Source organism: Leucopleurus acutus, assembly GCF_964270905.1.
Source record: "Leucopleurus acutus genome assembly, chromosome: 6".
Taxonomy (NCBI): Eukaryota; Metazoa; Chordata; class Mammalia; order Artiodactyla; family Delphinidae; genus Leucopleurus; species Leucopleurus acutus.
Window position 1 is genome coordinate 100,440,775 of NC_139149.1, and position 22,771 is coordinate 100,463,545.

General features: G+C 54.5%; 1 protein-coding gene across 2 annotated transcripts; it reads right to left on the reverse strand.

Moving 5' to 3' along the window:
* Positions 1-3,556: 3,556 nt before the first annotated feature.
* PTPRN (protein tyrosine phosphatase receptor type N) lies at positions 3,557-22,304 on the reverse strand (the record flags this gene model as incomplete). 2 transcript variants are annotated; one of them, XM_082840608.1, is made up of 23 exons in its annotated part: positions 3,557-3,628; positions 3,840-3,913; positions 4,133-4,197; positions 4,831-4,884; positions 7,925-8,091; positions 9,166-9,285; positions 9,398-9,475; positions 9,683-9,756; positions 9,918-10,065; positions 10,166-10,366; positions 10,794-11,012; positions 11,675-11,739; positions 11,909-11,988; positions 12,318-12,404; positions 12,598-12,872; positions 13,563-13,597; positions 14,202-14,333; positions 14,765-15,119; positions 15,204-15,465; positions 17,167-17,263; positions 20,368-20,481; positions 20,729-20,779; positions 22,190-22,304. In XM_082840608.1, the coding sequence occupies 23 exons, from the start codon at positions 22,302-22,304 to the stop codon at positions 3,557-3,559; spliced, it is 2,940 nt and encodes a 979-aa protein (XP_082696734.1). The 2 variants fall into 2 exon arrangements, with proteins under 2 accessions (XP_082696734.1, XP_082696735.1); XM_082840609.1 differs by lacking the exon at positions 12,318-12,404.
* Between the last annotated feature and the right edge of the window lie 467 nt (positions 22,305-22,771).

The window sequence follows — 22,771 nt, forward strand, 5'->3', positions numbered from 1 at the left end:
TTCTGTGGCCAGTAGGGCCATAAGGTCTTCCGGGGAGGCTAGCTGGGTGGGGCGGGAGCCTCTCGGCCGTCCAGATTCGGAACCGGAGCCTACTCCTCCTCCCTTCCTCTTGCTGCCTCAGCCTGCCCCAGGCCTTGGGACTAGCCAGAGGTGAGGCCGGCTAATCCTGGAGAGGGGGGTTAAGGCCAGGTTGCCCCAGGAGGGAGGCTTAGGAGGGGACCATATCCCATCCTCCTGCACCATGCATCAGGGCTCAGGGAGAGGCCACAGGGCTAGCCCAGGGCTGCATGCTCAGCTCCGTCCTCCACGGCTTGCTGCTGACCCTCTCTCCTGTCACCCCGCCCCTGCTCTCTCCCCAGATGTGTTCTGAGCTGGATGTCCGGGACCCAGAATGGCAGCACAGTTCCAACAGGACAGCGCCCAACCCTGTGCACTGGGAGGGGACCCTCCATTCCTCTCCCTCGCCCATGCTGAGCGTAGAGCCGGGCCTGGGTGGTGGGTGGGGGCTGGGTGGGAAGTAGTCTTAGCCTGTAAACGCTTCCCTGGGTGTTTGGTGCTGTCTCTTGGGGACTACAAGTCCCAGAATGCAACGCACAATGCCTCCTTTCTGTTAGATCATGCTTGGGAGAAGTGGTGCACAGTTACAGAGCTGTGCATCTTGGGACATGTAGTTCCAGCCCTGGTCGGCTTGTTAACTCACTGTGAGATGGGGCGATCGTGTCCTTTGATTTGTCCCTGGCAGGGGTGGCAAGAATGTGGATGATGGGGTAATGGTCTGAGCTTTGTTTCCCCTGACACCTCTTGCTAGCGCCGGGGTTAGAGTGTACCCATCAAGGCCCTGTGGCGTCTCGGAGAGGCTCTTTTCCTGTGGGCAGTCCCGGGGTCTGAGAATGAGCCACGGCTGATCGGCTAAGCAGGGCGTGGTCTCAGAAGGCTGACAGGCGTGGGAGCTTGGAAGCTAGCCCTCTCGGTGGTGGTGGTGGTGGGGGGCGCGGGTGTGTGGCTGGAATTGGTGTGTGATGGGTGCTCTGGGCATGTTGCTGCTTGTATGGCTTCTTCGGCCTCTGACCCCGCTGCCCATTCTTTCTCTCCAACACCACAGAAGCTGCCTCTCCTCCTCCCTCCCTGGGGAGCCTGGTGGCTGGGGAGGGGAGTGGTGGAGCCGGGGTGTTGCCAGACCCTGGGCCGTTGAATCTCAGAGACCTATCAAAGCCAGCGGGGCTGAGCTCAGACCAAGAGGGAGCCACTGGAACTCAATAAAGCTGAGTTTCGAGAGTTTGGTGGTGTGCCGTGTTCCCTGTGCTTCCCTTCCCGGGGTGGGGAACCCTGGGGGACCAGTGGGTGACACACCTCCCTTTATTGTCCAGGCATCCAGAGGTTGCAAGCTTTCCCAGCTGACAGCAGAAGTCCCCTCTTTGACCAGGTGGCCCTCTCTAAGTATGCTGTAGAAGTCCATGAAATGCGCATTCTTCTGCCCTCACTTCTTGGGGCCCCACAGCTGGCTCTCCCCAGGTAGCTGTTGTTCCCCTTACGCAGGGTCCCACCACCCAATACTCTGCGGCACAGCTAGGACCAGACTGAGTAATGACTTGACTGAAAGCATGGGGCCAACAGAAAGCCGGGAACACGTGGTGAAAAACCTGTAAAAACCTCCGCCCAAGGCCCGGAGACTGAGGCCCCTCCACAGGTCTCCTTAGCTTAAGGCCAGTGGGCAGTGTCAGAGGCCTGCCTCTCTCCATGTGGAGTGGCACACGTCCACCCCACCCAGGGTCCAGGCCCCAAACTCATCAGGGCCCCAGGGAGGAGAAAGCCAGGTACCTCTCCCGCTTCTCTCTCCAGATACCTGCAGAGATGCCCTCCCAGGCACCTTTGACAAGCACCTTTCTATTGTCAAGCAGGGAGGTGTGGCTCCCCACCAATGCTCTCTTCCATTCCGGGATGAGCACTTGGCTTCATCTTCAGTGGCCAAAGGGTCTATATTGTATTTTTCTCAAAGCAAGGAATCAGCCTGCCCTGAAAGAGGACTTTCAAGCCTCTATCTTGAGAGAGAGAGAATCTGCTGGTAAAATGGCTGTTCTGCCCACTTCTGGCCTTTGAGATGAAACCCCAGTGGTGCTGAACCTCAGCAGAGCACAGGTGAAGGGTGAAGGGCCCGTGGTCCACTCACTGGTCCCTTCGCTCCCTGCGCAGCACGGGTGGTACTCGCCCATTTTTCATGTGACGGGTCTGAACCCTGGCAAGGTTAGGTGGCCCTAACTCCTGGGTACCTCCATGCCCAAGGCTCTCTTGCCTCATTTCTACGTCTACCATCTTTGACAAGGACACCTCATGACATGCAGATGAGGGCTCCCCTGGGGCCATACAGGGTGGAACGCTATGGGGGAGGGGGGAGAAAGTGCCCCTTGCCCCCAGGTGAATGGCTGTTGTCACATCTCATAGGCCTGGTCTGCGAGTCGCTATCAGAGTTTAGCTACTTTTGCTTAAGGTGTGGCGAGCACTTTGCCTGCATCACCTCGTTTAGTCCTAACCTCAATCCTGCTCGACGTACATTATTCCTGAGGCCGAAGGACATGAAGCAGCCGCCCAAGAACTGAGAGGACCGGCAGCAAAGAGGTCAAGCGTGCCTGCGTTCGAATCCTAACTCCACCACTTAACTAGCTGTGGCACCTCGGGCAAGTTCTGTGCTGCGGTCTCTTCGTCTGTAAGATGGGGCTAATAATTGGTAGCGTGTCCTGAAGATTAAACAAGTTAATGGGTGTAAAGCACCTTGGAGACTGCCAGCCACATAGGGAGCACAGCATAAAAAAACCACTGCCTGATTGTTATTAGCTACCATTCAACCCTTGGAGAGCGTGACTTGGCAGCCTGGCCCTCCCATCACCCTCTCTGCATCTCCTGAGAAAGGCAGCAGGGCCCGGCTCCAGGCTGAGGCCGGGGCTGGAGTCTGGAAGCAGAGCAGACAGAAATGCGTAGGAGTCCGGGTTGCAGCTGCACACACGACACACTAACTTTATTCACATTGATACAAAAGTAGATTTTTCTAGAAATGTTCTCTTGTGCCAGGGGGAGAGAGTTGAGTGGCATGTGGCGGCGGGAGGGCCGGGGGAGGGGGTAGGAAGGGCAAGGGCCAGAGTGTGGGTCGTGGAGGCAGGTCAGCGGGCAGCAGGGGCTGGGAGAACAGGAAGAGCTGGACATGGTGGCCCCTCCGCCCCATTCTAGCCACACTGGAGGGTGGAGGGCGTCCACACAGACATATTGGGAGCATCCAGAGTGGTGGGAAATGGGGGCCAGGGAACTCAGGCAGGAGGAGGCTCTGGGGTGGAATTGTTGATTTCCTCTCCTCCTGGCCAGCTGCCAGCTCCCCCACGGGACTGATGCCAGGGCTCCCGGTGTGCCCCTTCCCACTTCCCCTTCTTTACATGCTCCTCTTGGAAGGGCTAGACGTGCCCAAGAGGGGCCAAGGTGGCAGGTGGGGAAGTGAGGAGTGAGTACACAGATGCTCACATAGCAAAGAGGGAGCAGAGGCTGGGCTGCCCATGGAGGGGCCCCAAGGGTCTCACTGGGGCAGGGCCTTAAGGATGGCATTCACCTCCTCCGCCACAGCTGTCAGGGCAAATTCAAACTGGTCCTGGGGAAGGGCAGGGGGAGGAGGGTCATGGGGGGTCCTGGCCTCTGCTCCTGCCCCGGGGGTGGAGGGTGCTTTGGGGAGGTCACTTGTGGGGTGGGGGGGAGGGAGTCCTCCCGGGGGAGGGGTATGGAGGCAGGCAGGAGAGGCCGGCTGCTGCCACTTTGGTTGGGGAAGGGTGGTGGCTAGGGTGGGTGGAGGGAGGAACGGTTACCTTGGAGCGGACGAGGCCAGGCCGCTGGTCACGGACATGCTCCAGGGTGGCAGCGATGTCAATCTCCTTCACTCCTGGGTAGGGGGAGCACGGGGCTGCTCAGGGGGTGTCCAGAGGAGGGTAGGACCCCAAAAGCCTAGGGCATCCTGGGGTGGGAGGCTTGCAGGACTGGAGAAAGCCTGGGGGTGTGGCAACCTGCCCTCCACGAACTCCTGTGATCCCAGGGGCTGGGGAGACGCTAATCAGAGGCTGGGCTGTGGGCGAGCTGTGGCCGGGGAGGAGGGGGTCGTCACCTTTTGCCATGCGGTTCAGTACCATGTCGATGAGGATGTAGGTGCCAGTCCTTCCCGCACCGTCACTGAAAGAGGAGATGGTGACAGGCTGAGTTTGGGACCCAGCAGGAACCGGGAGGAGAGGGGGAGACTGGTGGAGCTGTTAGGGTTAGCTGGGGATGGGGGTGGGATGAGTGAGTGGAGGATGAGGGAACGGTCACAGCCCCTGGGTCCTGGGAATTGGGCCTCGAGTGGGGAGCCTGTGACCCATGGGGTGTCTCTTGGGCAGTGAGCTAACCGAAAAGGATAGCCCTGGCTCTGCCCTGAGGCAGAGGCAGCAAGAGGGAATAGCTTTCTCCAGCCTCTGGCCAGGCTTTCATTCAGCAAACTTCTTATGTAAATGATAAGATGGTAAATATTTTCAACTTTGTGGGCCACGTATAGTCTCTGTCAAACGTTTTTTTTTTTTTCTTCAACTGTTTAAAAATAGGAACATCATTCTTAGCTCACGGGCCATTAAGAAAACAGATGGTATGCTGAATTTGGCCCATGGGCTGTAGTTTGCTGACATCAAGGGGACAGGCAGGCGGTGTGCTTGGGAGGTGGGCTGAGGGAGCAGGACCAGAGAGGGGGTGGGAACCAGGAATGCCCCACCTCAGGGCCCTCTGGCCTGGCTGTCCTGTCCCCTTCCATCCCCACCCCAGCCCCCCTGAACGCACCTGCAGTGCACAATGATGGGGCAGGAGCGGCCCCGGTAGCACTTGTTCACCTTCCTGCAATAAGAAATGGGCGTGAGGTCAGGGGGCACCAGCAGAGGGAAAGGGGAACCGAAACACACACCTGAGGCCCTCTCTTTCTTCCTTTTCTCCCCACATGCCAATGGCAGAGGAGGGAAGAGGGCTGGAGACAGGAGTCAGGGCTAGAGGCAAAGAACCAGAGATAGTGTAGGTGGCACTGGGCTGGCCTCATCACTTATGAGCTATGTACCCAAGCTGTGCGCCTGGAACAACGGATTTAACCTCTTTGAGCCTCAGTTTTATTACCTGTAAAGTGGGGATGATAAGAGTAGTCACCTCCTTCTTAGGGTTCTTACTATGATTATGTGAAATAATCCATGTAAAGAACTAAGTGCAATACCTGGCACACAGTAGGTGCTCATTAAATGATAGTATGATTAATAATAAGACATAATAATATTAACAGCCACCTCTGCCAGAAGTTCAGGGAGGATGGGCTTTCTGGTGACTTCAAGGGTGTCAATCTTGCCACATCCTTGCTCTGCCCCTACAACTGCCCAAGGTATTCCACTCGCCACCCAGGCTTCCTGTGGTCCTCACCAGCAGTGAGGTCGGGTAGTAGCCCTGGACACAGAGTTCCTCTGGCGAGGGGAGGACAACACCTCCGCTCTGAATATGATGCTGCGCCTGTCTCCCTGGATAAGTCTTGCCTCCACACTGGTGCTCCGTGGTTGGGTCATATTCAGACTTGGTCCACCTGGACCTCCGACTCTTCTGCCCTGATCACAGCAGCTCAGCAATGAGCAGGGGGTTTCTTCCTCTCTCAGTGGCCCAGTCTAACCTGCCCTTGTCCCTTACGACATTCCTGCTTTGAGAGTCACTTGCAGATTTCTGATACCTCCAATGGGCCAGGGCAAGGGAGGACCTTCTGAGGGGTTATTAGAGTACTTCAGGGGAAGCTTGGAACTTAGTGGTCCTCCATCTGGTTCCTCAAGGCTTGCAGGGGCCAGGTGACTTTGAAAGGTTTTCCAGGAGTCCACATGGTTTTCTAGCATATTGGCTGGTATATCAGGGCTGGGGTTGAACAGAAGTTGCCACAGTGGTTCCCAATCATTTAATAATAATGATAAGAAACAGTACTTAGAATTAATAGAGCCCTTACTACGTGCCAAGCACTTCAAGCAGATTTTACAGACTTTATGCTACTGACTTTTGTAACAACCCCTAAAGTATGGGTCATCATTCTCATTTCACAGGTAAGAAAACAGACAGAAGTCAAGGAACTCGCTCAGAGTCACTTTCTAGGACTTAAAGAATTATTTTGCCTTGCCTCTGGTGGACCTTCACCAAACTATATTTATTAAGCAGCAATTAATTTGTTCTGGGTGTCTAATGCCAACTGAGTTTACATAATCCCAGCCTAAAGCAAAGAAATATAACCTTTTGGCTAACCTGTGCAGCCTTAAAACAGGTCCATGCACTAGTTCTATAAAGATTTTTTAAATGTGGAAAACAAAAAAAAAATAGCTCTGATGCCCCTAGCGTTGCTTTTGAGAAGCCTGTGCCTCAGGCCCCGGGGACCCCAGTTAGAAACCATTGTCCTGAGGCTCAGAAACTATCCCCAGGTTCCTCCCTCAACTGCCCCCCGCCCCCGCCGGCTCTGCCCCTCTGCTCTCTGCCTAGCGCCTAGAGACCTCAGGCCAGCCTGGCAAGGGGCAGAGAAGCAGGAAGCCGCCACAGTGTGGGTGAGGCCCCAGCCTTGGCAGCAGACTTCTCAGCCACCTGTCTAGGGAGGGGACAGGCAGGGGATGCTGGAGGCCTGGCCTGGTCACGGTTTCAGCATCAGAACAGGGCAGGTCACCCTGTTAGCCTCCTGTCCCAGCCCCTACCTGGTTCCACTGAGTCCCCAAGAATCCAGAGATCCTCCCGCACTCCCTTTGATAGTATTTGCCCCTTGCCTGAGTCTCCCCAGCCCCCGGTTCTCCCAGCAGCCTTCAGGGTGGTCCCTGGGCCCACACGTCCTCATGTCCTGTCCATGCAGCGGCCACACCTGCCAATGATCACTTTTGTGACTATGCAACTGGAGTGAGAATACTAGCTGCAGATCACAAAAATGACACTGGCAGCCGTGAGAGAGAGAGAGAGAGAGAGAGAAGAAGGAGGGAGGGGACAGTGAGGGGAGATAGAGCCAGGGAGAGAGAGAGCCATGTAGAGAATGAGAGATGGTGGGGTGAGACAGAGACAAAGAGAGGCAGAGTAAATAGGCAGACATGGGAGGGAGGTGGAGGAAACAGAGCAGGGAGAAGGAACAGGGAGAGGTGGAGAGAGGGGGAAACGTGGATGGAGGGGAAGAGTGAGTCAGACTTCGAGACACAGTGATGGAGAAAGAGGTGGGCGGGGGAGGGAGGGGGAGAGAAAAGAGGGAAGGAAGGGAGGGAAAGAGAGGGAAAGACAAAGGGAAAGAAAAATAGAGGCAAAGAGACACAGAGGGATAAAGAAGGGGGATGGCAGGAGGGAGTGAGAGACAGCGAGGGGACAGCAGACACACAGACTAGTGCTGGCCACCTGGAAGCACAGGACAGGAGGAAACAGGCAGCAGGGACCGAGGAGAGGGAGAGAGCTAGAAACAAAGTGAGCCCTTCTTGGGGGGAATGGGGTTACGGAGAAAGCACCGGACATGGAGAGGCAGGGAGAAAAAGAGTGCAAGAGAGAGGGAGGAGACAGCTGGCCAGCAGAGAGAGAGCAGACAGGGGCTGGACTACAGCAGTGGAGGAATGGGCACAGTGAGACAGAGCGTCAGTTCTGGTTTGGGGGGTGGTGTCTGGAAGGGGGTCCAGGAGGTCAGAGTCAGTCCTGGTTTGGGGTGTCTAGCAGGGGGCACCAGTGGACCTGAGGCCGAGGCTCCAGGTCTGGCTAGAGGATCTGCCTCACCTGACCTGGGGCCCTAGGAGGACCTGATGGATTGGCGGAAGGTAAGGGAGCCTAGCTCCCGGCCCCTTGCTCCTGTGCAGCTCTCTCCCCGGCTCCTCGGATCCTCCCCCGGGCCGCCCCACTGCCCGGGCGCTGGGGCGCTCACCTGCGGAAGTCCAGCAGGGGCCGGGTGGAGGCCGGGGTGCCCTCTGCCGGCCAGCTGAGGAAGTGGAACTGCGTGAGCGTGCGCGTCTCCTGGGTCTGCACGTTCTTCAGGTAGAAGCTCCGCACCAGGAAGTCCTCGCACCAGATGTGCTCCGACACGAGGTTCACCTGCGGAGGAGGGGGTGCAGGCCTGAGAGCGGCAGGGCATCTCCAAATCCTCCCGGCCTCCCAGGCCAGTCAGATTCTAAATCCTCCAGGAAGCTCACCCAACCGCCCACCCCAACTGTTCCAGCTGTCCCCAAGAACTCTAGCTGTTTGTGTCACTTATGGACTGCTCAGGACAACTGGTGGCTTTTTCATCTAGACACAACTATTGTGAGTTTTCACTTGTTTGTTTTGGCTGAGCCCCGTGGCTTGAGGGATCTTAGATCCCCCAGGGATCAAACCCAGGCCCAGGGCAGTGAAAGCACCACTGGACCCCGAGGGAATTCCCAATATTGTGAGCCTCTTGAATTCAAAGTTTCTCCTTCCTCTTCTGCACAGAGACTAGCAAAGTGTCTGTGCTACACACACCGTAAACTTTGATAAAATTCTATATTTTCATTTGATTTTTTTCTTTAACCACAAGCAAGACCAATTTTTAAAACTCAAAAAGACTGTTGCGTGCTTATCTGATGATGCAAAACTGCTATCCAGTGCTCATGAGAAACTGGACGTGTGCAATTAATGTCTCTTGTTTTATTGGGGGGGGTGTCACCTCCCATTTGTCAGGAATGTTGCTCCTTCCCTTGCTTTACCGCTGCCCAGTTCCCCCCTACCTAACTTTTCTCCTAATGAAAAAGTTTGTTTCTGTTTTAAATAAGCAATATATGTGACTGGTGGCATTTCTTTCTTTGCTTTGGCCTCCAGGAAACTCAGATCTAAGTTAGGCTCAATAAAAGTAGGTCTCAATCTTGGCCTTTGAGTATACTTATCTTCCCTGTCTCAAAACTGTACTCCTGACTCTTAGCTTCTTACCTTAGTTTCAGTGGTTTTATAGCTTTATATCTGTACCTTTCATCATAGGTCCTTACAAGTGCTTTTTGGCCCTAGACTGGACACACACATACACACATGTATATGCATGTATGTGAATATGTGTATGCACATGTGTTTATATACACATATGTTCACACACGCATGAGTGGTGCACCATCCATTTTCTCCACCCCCATCGTCTCCTGGCCGCGGGGTCCTGCTGACCTCATATACATGGTAGAGGGAGGAGCCCTCATCTGGCCAGTAGCGGTCACACTGCTTGACACCATCCTCCACCAGCGGGGTCAGCATGACAATGACGGTGCAGCCACTCTCCCACACCATCTAGGGACAGAGACCCAGGTAAGCTCCATTCTAACCTCCCTGGGACCTGGCTGGCCCTGGCTGGCCACAAGGGCGCCTACTCCCTGGAAAAGCCCTCCCTCCAAAAGCCCACCTGCCAGAAGTCTGAGATGGTATGTGACAGTGGGCCCTGTGTGGCTATGTAGGCTGGCATCCGAGGGTCGTGCTCAATCTGGGGACGGGAAAGATACATCGTGAGCCAGAATGGGAAATGCCACCATGGAGAGGCTCGGTCAAAGGGAGCGGGCCAGGTTCTGGGGGAGGCTGAGAAGCCCCATTTCCATGCTAGGATATCAGGCTCACAATTCTGGGGCCTTGGGTGGGGAAATGGAGTCTATGGGGGCAGGATGAAAATGGGGAGGAGGTGGGGGCCACTCACAATGGGGCTGGCGTTGATGTAATCGCTCCGAGAAGGGCTGCTCTCCACCTTCAGCTTGATGCGTGCGTGGTCATCTGCACAGACCCCGCATCCCACCCCAGAAGCCCCTCCAGTCATTGGGGTCCTGGCACCTCTGCCACTCAGCTTGAGCCAGGAGCCCGGCCCCGCCCCCAAGCCCTCCAGAGCTCCCAGCAGACAGAGGGCTGGGGCTGGTGGGTCAGCAGGACTCACTCACAGGGCAGGAAGTCAGGGTTGCGGTTCTTTTTGATGTTGCCCTCCCCCTGGGCGGTGGCACAGGTGTTGGGCTCCGCCTGGTAGGCACACAGGGCCCGCCACTCCTTGGCCAAGCGGTCCCGGTTCCGCAGGTGGTCCTCCATGTACGCCTGCAGGGACACCACAGCCTGGCGCTGGCCCCCACTGCCAGCCCTGCCCCTCCCACCGTCCGGTCCCCTCACCCACTCTGGGCCGATGCCCTGTCCTGACCAGAATCATGTGTCCCGTGGAGATGTCCATGTTGGCCTGGGCGGGCTCCTCGCACCAGGATGGTGTGCTGCTGTGGGAGCTGGGGCTGGCCTGGGCCGCATCACTAAACTGCGAGGACACGCTGCTCACCCGAGAGGGCTCCGGTGGACCCTCTGCCCGGCTGAACAGGGACTTTGTGGCCATGTGCTGGCGGCACAGGTCCTGCGGAAGAAGGATGGGGCAGGGTCCAAGGTCTCCTGAATCCTTCCCCACAGGGTCCTGGGCTCAGTTCAGTAGAGTCCCTAGGCTTGTCCTTGACTGCTTTTGAATGAAACCCATTTCCTCTGGGGTAGGGTCTTCTGCCATGGCTCTCATCCTTTTCGGGGCTGTTCTGCTTGGCTGGTGCCTGTGACAACCTCGGATGTCACAGAGCAGAAGCCTAGAGCCCCCCCGAATCACAGCACTGGGGAGAACTTCAGCAACCATCTGCTCTCAGTTCCCATCCATTCAAATTGGCCCCGCAGCACTCCCACTGGGGCTTCTCCAGCCCCTGCCTGGACATCCAGCTCCCCACTCTCATCCCAGGTGAGACCCCGACTCCCGAGCCCCTTCCACTCCCTCTCATCAACAAGCGTCTGGGGCTGCACACCTGGTACTCAAAGGTAGTGTCACCGTGGGCGCCCTCGGGTCCCAGCGCGGCCAGGCGCTCCTTGTCCCGCTGCCGCGCACGCTGCCGTGCACACAGGGCCACTGCCAGAGCCACGAGCAACCCGGCCACACCCGCCAGGGCCACCAGAGTAAGCAGCATGGAGCGCATGGGAGAGGTGCCGTGGGCCGGTCGGGGAAGGACGGCGGCTGCCTCCTCCCTCTGTGGGAACAAGGCTAGAATCAAGGGGGGCAGTGGTGTGGGGAGACTTAGGAGCTGCTCCCCACCCCCGTCCCATGGCCCACTTCCTGCTAGGATATCTCCTGGGGCAAAGCTGGGAGGCAGGGGCATGGCGGTACAGGCAGAAGGACTTGGAGAGGCCGAAGATCTTCCTTCTCAATCCCCATTGAGGCAACTCAACCACGCTGCACTGCCAGAGACTTAGTGGGTGACCCTCCTTAGGAGTTTTTGCATTTAAAAATGGATACAGAGAAGTATAGAGAGACCCAAGGGATCAAAGAGTAGAATGTGAGGCATCAGTGTTGGATGCAGAATAGAAGCATATTTTGAGTTCAGTGTCCTTTCTGTGTCATGTTTTCCCTTGGAATTTGAGACTTTGCTCTAGAACATCTATGGACAGCTATGGCCATCTCAGGTGATTCTTCCAAGTAAGCTGACTTCGGAGAGAAGGCTGGACCTGCAGGGAGGAGCTGCTGGGGCCATCTGCTGGTCAGAAAGAAAACTGCACGGGGGAGGGCTGCTTTGGCAAAGCTGGGGGACCAGCCAGATAGATCTCAGCTCCTATTCTCCTGTCGTTTGCCTGCATCTCTTGTGGGCAACATGAGCCCTCTGGGGCTTTGATTGATCCTTCAGTTATCTCATACCTGTCCCACGCCTGTCTGCAAGATCTGGAGCCCTGTCTGTGCTTCCAGTTCAGACTTCACCATCCCTGCAGGGAGGATGTAGGTCAGATTCTGTCCAGCCCCATGTGGTCTTCACCCCATGTCATGCTATGCCAGGTGGCAGGCTGGGTCCATGTGGGCTGGGAATATTTCAAGGGGAGCACCAGCCACAGGCCTGGATATATACAACTCAGGCTGGGGTCAAGGAGTACTTACCAGCTTGCTTGGTCACGTCAGCCAAAGACAGGTTCTGTTCATTGTGCCGGATGCGGAAGGTAAGGGCTGGTCCCACGACACTGCCGAATAGGAGGTATGTTACTGCCTCACCCACCACAGACGCCAGATTCAAAATGAGAGGTCCTCTCTGGCCCTCTCCCTGTTAGAGGATGGGGCTAAAACCAATCAGAGATGCCATACAGGGGTGTTTGAGGCTGGGAAGATACTGGATGGGGCCAGCAGCAGGGCTGGGTGTGGCTGTACCTTCAGTGCAGCTGGAAACATCTTTGAGCCGACCTTGGCCCCTTACTCACAGTTTGTCTTCCCCTCCTACCCTGAGCCCCTCCAGCCACCTCCCGCTTCAATCTACCTGCTAGATCCCTGCTGCCCCAGCCAGATACAGCCCCACCTGATGTTGATGAAGCTGCCCGAGGACATGTGCACATGCTCAGCCAGGATCTCCAGAAGCTTCACTCCTGCAGCCAGACTCAGGGGCCTGGAGGTGGGGAGCCGGCAGAGGAAGGAAAGTGGGGACCCTCTAGGCCACTTCCTTGAAACAACCTCCAGGGGTGCAGAGCAGCCCAGCCCCGTGTCTACTCCACATCTGGACTTCTGCTCTCTGCTTCCTGCCAGGCGGGCCAGCCCAACACCCAAGGGACCAGGAGGCTGCCCCAGGCTGGAGCCCTTACTTCTGGTCAGTGACAATGTAGCCATATTCCTCTGCTGATGGCCTAGCCGAGGGCTGCCCTGCTGCCGTGGGCTGGCTCTGGCCCAGTGGACTTTTCTCCTCTCGCAGGATGGGCGTGGCAGGGGGGCTGGCAGCTTTGGGAGGCTCAGAGGATCCAGAGCTCAGCTCCTGCAGGGCTTTATTGGAGGTGGGACCAGCAGTGGGGGATCCGGGCAGGGAGGGCGTGGGCGGTGGAGGCTCCGCTGCGTCTGCGCCCTGCACCTGCTCCTCCATTGTCTGTTTAGAAGAGAGGACAGAGGTATGGTCTCTAACGGTGGAGGGGTCGGGGGGAGGGGGTCCACACTCTGGACGCTGAGCTCCCACAGGGGTGCTTAGGACATGTTTCTCTTCCTATCCCCAGGCCCAGGTCAGCACTGGGTACAGAGAGGGCATCCAGGAAAGTGAGCCAAGTGGATGAATGAATGAATGAAAAAAGGACTGAATGAGTGATTATTCATGATCAGTAATAATCCACAGGATGGGGCTGGAGTGGGGAGAAGCTCCGGAGTGAGGAAAGTTGGGGTTAGGGGAGAAGACGAACAGGCAGGCCGTGGTTTTTCGACTTTTGTTTAGCCACACAATCTTAGAAATCCAACATGTGAAACGGACAGAGTGCCTCAAGCCACAGGGCAGTCAGGAGCCCGGCTGCTCCCGTCCCCCCGCTTCCCCTAGGGACCCTCAGAGTGTGGTCTGAGATGACTGTAGTGTAAAAAAGCAGTGAATCAAGAATTCTAGCTTCTGGTCCCAGCTCTGCCTTCAACTTGAGGTGAGACCGTAAACAATGATTTGCAGCCTCTGGGCCTCAGTTCCACCAAAATGAGGGCTTGGAGGATACAGAGTCTGGGTCCTGATCCTGAGATTTAGATTTCAGTCAAGGGGTTTGCTGCCGTTGGGCACTTATGGGTCAGGCAGGTGTCACAAACTCACTTTCTTGATGTCAGCTCCAATGTTTACAACCCCTCCTGCAGAGACAGGAAAAACAAGACTCTGGGCAAAGGGCCAAGGCCAAGGTCCACACAACGCAGGTGGGAGAAAAGGCCAGAGGCCCTGAGCCTGTTACATTTGCTGTGGCCTCCTTCCCCGCGTCAGTAACCAAGACCCTATCGCTGGTGTCGTCCTAAGCATGGCCTCATGCCTCTGTGCATCTGCCTTATAATTCACTGTTTTATCAACTCCTCCCTCTGTTATTGGCCACACCTCTCAAAGCTATTCTCTGCTCAGTCCTCCCTCTGCCCATCAATCATTGGCTTCTCCTTTTTAGTGGCCATGCCCCTCCTTAGGTCCTCATTATCTTCCGCCCAGCTTTCTCCGTGCCTCCTGGTCCCGGCTCACACCCACTGTTGGCTTCTTTTCCCATTGCTTCCATCCTCCAGTCCTTTCCTGCTCTAACTCCTCGGCTCACCACCCCACCCCTTGCTCCCTGCCCTTGGCTGGCAATGACTCCATGTCTCAAAAGAACTCCCTCCCCTGACCTTGGCCCTTTCCCTCTAGGTTGCTTGCTGCGGTCTTGAGAAGTGGGGCATGGGGCCTCCACGGGGCTGGTAGTCTCTCTGCCTGGACACTCACCCAGGTTTCGGCCTGCACCCTTGGGCAGCAGCCGCAGCAGGGTGGAGAGGGTGGAGAGCTGCTCAGGAGTCAGCTGACGGAGCTCCACCCCGTAGCCCGCCAGCACAGCTGCCAGCCTCTGCAGAGTCACATCTGCAGGGAGCCAGACACGGAGCTTAGGGCTGGTGCCGAGATGAACTTGTGGGATGCATTTGGGGGTGGGGGGGACCGGTGGTACATTTAAGAACTTTTGGAACACCAGGACACTGATGCCCTCCCCTTCCCACCCTTGTCCACACTTTGGGGGAAAGAGCTTCCTGTGTCAAGACCAAACTTCAGGCCCAGCAGGGACTCCTTGATCCCCCAGTTGAAGAAGAGTCATATCAACTCTACTGCCCCCACTGTATCCCCACTGCCTACCTAGTGCCTGGCATAGAGCAGGTGGTCAGTAGACATTAGCTGAGTGTGCAGGTGACTTTAAGGACAAATTAACAAATGCGTGGGTAGTCAGGAAGGACCCTCCCCGCCCCACCTCCCAGAAAGCAGCCCCACAGGCAGGGAGCGGATGCTGCGGACTCTGTTACCTGGCTGCTCTTCTGGGGAAGGAGGCTTCTCCCTGCGACCCTCTAGTCCTTCCTCCTCATAGCCTTCTGAGGAGTCATCTGCCTGGCTGCTGCCCCCTTGCTCTGGCAGCCTTGGTGCCCTGGCCCTGCTGGGCACTTGTGGCTCCTGGGCCAGGTAGAGCAGCCCTGACTCCTGGAGAAGCTGAGCAGGCGGAGGCCCTGGAGGGTCCCCATAGGAACGGCCAGGGTGAGCCCCGAACGTGCCCTTGGAGGCAGTTCTGCTGAAGAGGGCTGGGGGTTCAGCTTTGGGCAGGGGGCCAACACTGACCATTCCTGGGGAGCTCTCTGAGCTCCGGGGGCCATCGCGGGAGCCAAACTGTGGGAAACCAGAGATTCGGATGAGAGCAGACATCAGGGCTGGGGGACTGGGGTTGCAGTGGGGCGGAGGTCCAGGGCTCACCTGATGGAACAAGTAGGGCTGCAGCAGGGCAGGTTCATAACTCAGGGCGGGGTGGGGAGGCTGCGGGGGCAGCAGCAGATGCTCCAGGAGAGGGGGCAGCAGCTCAGCCTGCAAAGGGGAGAGGGGGGAGCCTGCCCCAGCTCCACCCCTACCTACTGGAGGTCGAGGAAGCCGATGCTGGGGAGCAGGGGCGGAGCCAGTGGGGATGCCCTGTAAAAGCAGCTCCCCAGCGGGACCCGGTCTCCTGGGCGCCAAGCCAGATCTGGGGAGGAAAGCAAAGTGTGTGTGTGTGTGTGTTTGTGTGTGTGTGTGTGTGTGTGTGTTGGTCGTGTGGGGGAGGGCGTATAGAGCCTACGAGGCAGAGATGGTGGGTCCAGGCTTAGCATAGAATGAGCCTGCTCTCTTAAGAGATGAGGTAGCCTCAGGCGAGGAGACAGTAGCATGGGGAAGGGCCAGAGGGCCAAGCCTGGGGCAGAGGTCATTGCCTCCCTGGTAAGCATGCCTGGATCCCTGAAACACAGCCGCAGAGTTGGAAGCGTGAGGCTAGGGGTGGAGAGGGGAGAACAGGAGAAGGGGAAGGCAGCTGGGAACCGCTCTAGATGAACTGTGTCTGCAGCTTGCCACACTGTCCCTGTGGGCATGTCCCCAAGTACGCATTCAAACACTCAGTACTGTGCGCTCTCACTCTGTTCCCCCTGCCCCACTCTGCCTTCTTCACCTGGTGTCATCATCTGAGCCCCAAGCCGTCATTTACTTTCCTCTGCTTTACAGGGTCTGAATGATGCCTTCAGAGCCCCTAACCACAAAAAGATGATGGTACCTCCTACCATATACAATTCCACATAGTAACAAAACTGAACATTAAACAACTTCAGTCCGACAAAATTCTAATTTGTTCCGTGATGACTACTTTGATGCTTCTTTTAAGATACCAAATGTCCTGTATACACTGCTATATTTAAAACAGATAACCAACAAGGACCTACTGTATAGCACAGGGAACTCCGCTCAATATTATGAAACAATCTAAATGGGAAAAGAATTTGAAAAAGCATAGATACACGTATATTTTTAAAAAACTGTAAAAAGGAACATAATTTTACACGTACTTACAAGTACTTATATATGTGTCTGTGCCAATACCATGTAGCACTAATTATTATAGCTTCTCCACTCTCTCTATCTCCTGATGCATCCCAGAAATCAGTTCAAGTACTACCATTATCTGATTCATATCTGAGTCTGATGTGGGTGAAACTCTGCTAACATATCTTTCCTATGTCAGTACTAGAGAAAAAGTAATTTGTCTTGTTCTCCTACTTTGTATCCGTAAAGAGTAGCACAGTGATTGGCACATAGTATAACCCTGTATTTTTTGCTGAGAAAATGAATTCATTAAAAGACAAACCAGACCAAAAACAAAATACCAAAAGTCCAAATGTTTCAAAACAGTTTTTAACACCGTAAATCAATTATGCTTCAATAAAAATTTAAAAAAGACTTTGTTAGGCAAAAATAACACAAAACAAAACAGTTTGTTTTGTTTTGTTTTGTTTTGTGGTACGCGGGTCTCTCACCGCTGTGGCCTCTTCCGCTGCGGAGCACGGGCTCCGGATGTGCAGGCCCAGAGGCCATGGCTCACGGGCCCAGCCGCTCCGCGGCATGTGGGATCCTCGCAGACCGGGGCACGAACCCGTGTCCCCTGCATCGGCAGGCGGACTCTCAACCACTGCGCCACCAGGGAAGCCCTAAAACAGTTTTTAATGGCCCTCTTCTGCTGGATCCCCAGGGATGAGCTCAGCTCACGTTGGGCATGTGAGCGCGTCAGATGACTGACTACTCCAGAACCTCTTTTACCCAAGCCCCAGCCTGCTGATTTTTGTACCCATTTCCCTCTGTCCATCAGGATGATCACAGATCCACCAGCCTTGCTATGACACAGTTGATGAGAAATGATGCCTACCTGTCCCTTGGATGGGGCTCTGCAGGGTGAAGCCTGGGGATGCGCTCCATTTCCTGGGAGATCACATACTGGGTGAGGTCATCGTGCCAGGAAAGTCCTGCCAGGGAAAAGAATAGGGTGAGATTGAGATTGGCTTGGGAAAGTCTGAGGGCCCAGTAACAGGGACCAGTGTAGATCAAAACTGCACCCTCCACCCAGCAGTGTGTTGAACTTGGCAGGGCAGAGGAACAGTGGAGGGGGTCTAGAGATGTGGTGGGTGACTTGAGCTGTCCTTTTCCCACACTCAGGTATAGATTTGGGAGTGAGACTGCTTCCAGTGGGACTGGGTTTAAGTCCTCTGCCACTTACTAATTGTGTAACCTTAGCTGAACCTATCTGAGCCTTAGTTCTCTCATCTGAAAAATGGGGGTTTATACCTCCTAAAATTGTTGCGGTAATTAAAATACACAATACAAAATGGTTAGAATAGTACCTGACACATAGGGAGCTTTCAATAAGTGCTATTATTATAATCATCATCAATATTATTATTCAGCTTTTTTTTTTTTTTTTTTTTTTTGTGGTACGCGAGCCTCTCACTGCTGTGGCCTCTCCCATTGCGGAGCACAGGCTCCGGACGCGCAGGCTCAGCGGCCATGGCTCACGGGCCCAGCCGCTCCGCGGCATGTGGGATCTTCCCGGACTGGGGCACGAATCCGTGTTCCCTGCATCGGCAGGCGGACTCTCAACCACTGCACCACCAGGGAAGCCCTCAGCTTCTTTTTATTGATCCTGAACCTTAGTTTTCTTTATTTGTAAAGTGAGAATAATATATACTTTATGGGTCTGTAGTAAAGATTAAGTACAATCAGGAAAATAAAAGTGCTTGGAAAACTCCAAGGCACTATACACCTGTTTTAAACATTCATCAACATCATCTTATCATGAGGCAGATCTCCTGTTTGACCGTTTTCCTCCATGAAACTCTGCTCTCAGGAAAGGTCAGTCATCTCTTTTAAAGGGATAATCTCCCACTCTTCACCCCCATTCCTTTTTCCTTGTTTCTGGATTAATAATCTGTACTGCTCTTAACTCATATACTGGGATCTATACCTGCTTTTTTGCCTATTAACATTAGATGAACTATCTGTGTTCCTGTATAAGGCCAATTCCTCTACTTGAGCACTAGATTTCATCCCCTACTACCTACTCAAGAAAATCTTCCCCACAATTCTCCCCTATTTCCTACATCATCATTTTCTCCTGTTCTCTACTGAATTATTCCCATTCACATACAAACATGATGCAGTTTCTCCCATCTTATAAAAATACTGTTTGATCCCACAGTCCCCTCCACCTATCACCCCATTTCTTTGCTTTTCTTTGTAGCAAGACTCTTTGAAAGTGTTATCTATACTGGCTGTATCCAGTTCTTTTCTTCCCATTCCCTCTTATCCACTCTATTCAGGATTCTATTCCCAACTATTCTACCAAAACTGCTTTCATCAAGATCACCAGTGGCTTCTGCATATCTAAATCCAGGGTCAATTCTCAGATCTCGTCTTACTTAACCTACCACCATCATTTGACACTGTTGATCACTCCTTCCTCCTTGATACACTTTCACTTAGCTTCTAGGACACCATACACTCTTGTTTTTCCTCCTACCTTGCTGGCTCTCCCTTCTCAGACTCCCTTGTTGGTTCTGCTCCTTCTTCTGATCCTCTTAATAATAGAATTCTTTAGGGTTTTTCTTCATAAACACACAATCTTTTGGTTATTTCATTCACCTCATGGGTTTAATTACCATCTATATGCCAAAGAATCCCAAATTCATATCTCCACTCCGGACCGCTCCTTTTTAAAACCCAATCTTATATACTCAACTTCCCACGTTATTGAATGGATATCTTAAACTCAGTGTATTCAAAACTGAACACCCCTTTCCCCAAGTTGATCCTTCTGCATAATTAATGACATGTACATCAACCTAGCTGTTCAGGCAATAAAACCTAGGTGTCATCCTTGACTACTCCCTTTCTTTCATGGCCCTATCCAATATTTCATGAAATCATGCTCACTACCTTAAAAATACAGGCAGAATTCTGTCATTTCTAATTACCTCCCTGCAACCACCCTGGTCCATGCTTATTCATCTCTTACATGAGTTACTGTGATAGCTTTTAATGTTTCGTGTTTCTGTTTCTACCATTGACTCCCTACATTCTATTCTCAACACAGCAGCAAGAGTGATCTTTTTAAAGTAGAAATGAGATCATGTACCCCTATGCTCAAACCTTGTGATGGTTTCCTCTTTTACTCAGAGTAAAGCCAATGTCCATACATTCTCATATAAAATCCCAGAGCATCCCTTCCCTCATTACCTACCTGACTGCATCTTCTACTCTGCCCCTCCATCACTCCTTTACAGCCACTCTGTAGAGGGGTTCTCCATGGTGTTCCTCAAACTCACGCTCCTATCTTAGGGCTTTTATTCTATCTAGCTCCCTGGCCACCCGAAACATCCCTGAGATATCCTTCTGGGAAAGCATCCCCACCTCCTTGATGTCTTTATTTGAATTTCAGTCTCAATAAGGTCTATCTTGACCACTCAGTTTAATACCACAGCTTCCTACCTCACCATTTCTGATCCCTTTTTCCTGCTGTAACTGTTTTCTCCATGGCACTTATCACCTTCTAACATACTAGTGTTTTCTAATTCCTAGTGTATTCCCTCCCTTCACCCCTGAATGTAAACCCCAGTAGGCAGAGATCTTTGTTTCACTCCCTGATATATCCCAAGCACCTAAAACTACGTTTGCCACGTAGAAGTACCCAATAAATATTGGTTGAATGAGTGAATTGGATGAGTGGGGTATTCTCCAGGCTGAAGACTCCAGGATTCATGGCCCTGGAGTACTCAGTCAGTTCCAGAGAGTGGGTTGGTCCTAAAGATATAAATGCTGGCCTCTTCCAGTGGTGTCTTCTAGAAGCCTCCTCTGGATTCCTCTAGAGAGTCTAAGTGTGAACAGCCTATCTCTAGGGTTCCACCCCCACTCCTGTCTTGCCTCCTTCTCCAGTAAGGTCTGGGAAGGTGAGGTTCCAGAGTGGGTGTGATAGGAATGTTCCACGAGAGAAATCCTGGAGTCAGGTGGCCCCTCCCTTCCCCACTCTTATCTAACCAAGTTACAGTCTCCCTCCTCCAGTGCATCTAGACCTCACCTTGGGACATGAGCTGTCGGAGGACACCTTGTAAGCGTTGAAGAACTGGGGAGGTGACTTGCAACAGGGGCCGGGCTTGCCCCACTCCCACCTGGCATTGTCCAAACAAGCCATCTAAGAGCACAAAAGTGGTGTCAGTGGGAGGGCTTGGACAACAGGCCTTCCAAAGTCCAGGCTGCAAATAGACCGCACTCCCTCAATCTCCTCTCTTGGCTTCAGAGAGCTCTGCTCCTCCAGTCCAGTCCCCCTTCTCTCCAAGTCCAGTTCCCCCTCTCCCTTCCAGCCCACCCCACTTCTTTCTTATTATATATCACTCCCCCCCAACCCTGTTTTGTAAATCCTATGTTTGGGCCTCACTCACCCTGAATACAGACTTCAAGGTGAGAGCAGAGTCTGCGGTCAAACAGACAGCCTGTAGAGGACAGGTGAGCAGAGGCTCAGACACCCACACACATAGAATGGTCAGATGGATGAACAGGCTAGAAAAGGGGGAAGCAGATGGGATCCACTCTTTCATTCTAAGGAAGGCTTTAAGCTGGGAGGAGAGGAGGAACAGTCCTCCTCTTGAGAAGAAAGCACAGGATCTGGCTTTGGATTTTAAAGATCTGCAAGTCTGGATTCTTTCCCTAAAAGCCTCTGTTAGCTTAAGTGAGTAATGGGGAAAAGAAGCCCTCCAGGTGCATGGGAATCGTGATGGTGGAGAATCATATTGATACTTGTACTCTCATAGAATTACTATGGGGTAGTTTTTGTCCAAATTCTGAGGAAAAGGGGACTTTCCTTTCCCAATCTCCACAAGCATCTTATGATGGCCTGGGGCTCAGAAGAGATGGGAACCCCAGCACACTTCCCCTTCGTGTAGGAAAGGGGTAGCGGCGGGGTGTCTCTAAGGCAATGCTCCCCACGCTGTCCCTGCAGTCCGCGGCCCCTGTACTGCTGGGGCGGTTCGTGGTGCTGAAGCTCTGAGCCTGGCGCCGCTGAGGGCTTGCCTGGAAGCAGTGATGGGGGAGGGAAGGGTAACAGGGTGAGGAGTCTCCAAGGGACGTGACCTCTCCGCCATTCCAGCCTTCATCTTCCACCCTCCTCCAAGCCCGGCGGGGAAGAAGAACGCCAGACGGCGAGCTTGCCCCCTTCCCCCACGTGCGCCCCGCCCCCACCCTCCCCCTGCCCGTGAGTCAGCGCTGACTGTCTCTGTCCGCACAGACGTGAGTCAGCACCAGGCCTGGCCGTGGGGAGGGGGACGTGAGACGACCCTTCCCTCTTCACCTTCTTCGGCCCCCTCCCCCAGCTGTCCCTCTCTTATCAGAGATCAGATTACAGCCGTCGGCCTCTCTGGGCTTGAAGAGAAACGCTGGCCCCTCCCTCGGCCTGATACTGTACGGAAAGCTGGGACCCCGGAGCTCTCGGCCCCGACTTCTCCCGGCAGATCAGGGCTTCCTCTTCTTCCCTCCCCTCCTCCATCCCTCAGCTCCTGTCACCACTTTTTGGCGCCTCGGAGAGACTTGCTTCTCCTGTGGTCCTGTATCCCGTCTCTAGGTCCCTCTGTCCATATGCACCCCCATTCCTTCTCCCCAAACCGCAATCTTCCCCTGAGCCCGCTTCTCTTAGGTCCCGCCCCCGAGCTCCCAGCCCCACCTCCAGGCCTACGCCCCTTTCCTCGCAGACGCCCTCTCATCTTCCTCATCTCACAGTGCCTCCCCCTACCCCACTCCACACACACATTCTACCTGAGCTCGCGACCTGCGTGACACTTCCCCCCACGCCCCCCACCGAGTTTTGCTCCCGGCACCATCCTCCCCCAATCCCCCCATTTCCTCCTGACCGTGGGCGCTAATGGCGTTGCAGCCTCCCGGACGGCTGCCCAGCAGCATCAGGCAGAGGAGCACCCGGAGACCCCCAGATCCCCCGGGACCCCCAGGCCGCCGCGGGCGCCGCATCCTTCCGGGCTCCGAGCTCCCGCTCGGCTGTCAGAGCCGCAGCGATTCCGGCCGGAGCCTGCCAGAGGGGCCGAGGCGGGGCCTGCCACTCCCCACCCACCGAGGCGGGGTCTACACGCCCCTCTCGCGGCAACTCCGCCAACCCCAGGCGGATGGTGACGACATTTCCACCCCCGGCTCTTGCGTTGATTTGCGTCATTCGTGGCGTAAAAGCACTGTCTTACTGAGGGTCCTACCCACCCCGTCCCTCCTACCCCAAATAGTAGGCGCTTCTCTAGAATTCGCACTTGGCCTCACCTTGACATACTCTTCTCCCCAAGGACCACCACCTCTATCACCCAGTCGCAGGGTTGGCGAGAAGGGTTCCAGTTGTGTGAGGGCCAAGAAAGATACGTGAGCCGGGTCGTATAAACCTTAAGAAGAGGAGCATACAGGTGAATACAATATGTACTCTTTCGCATCTCAAT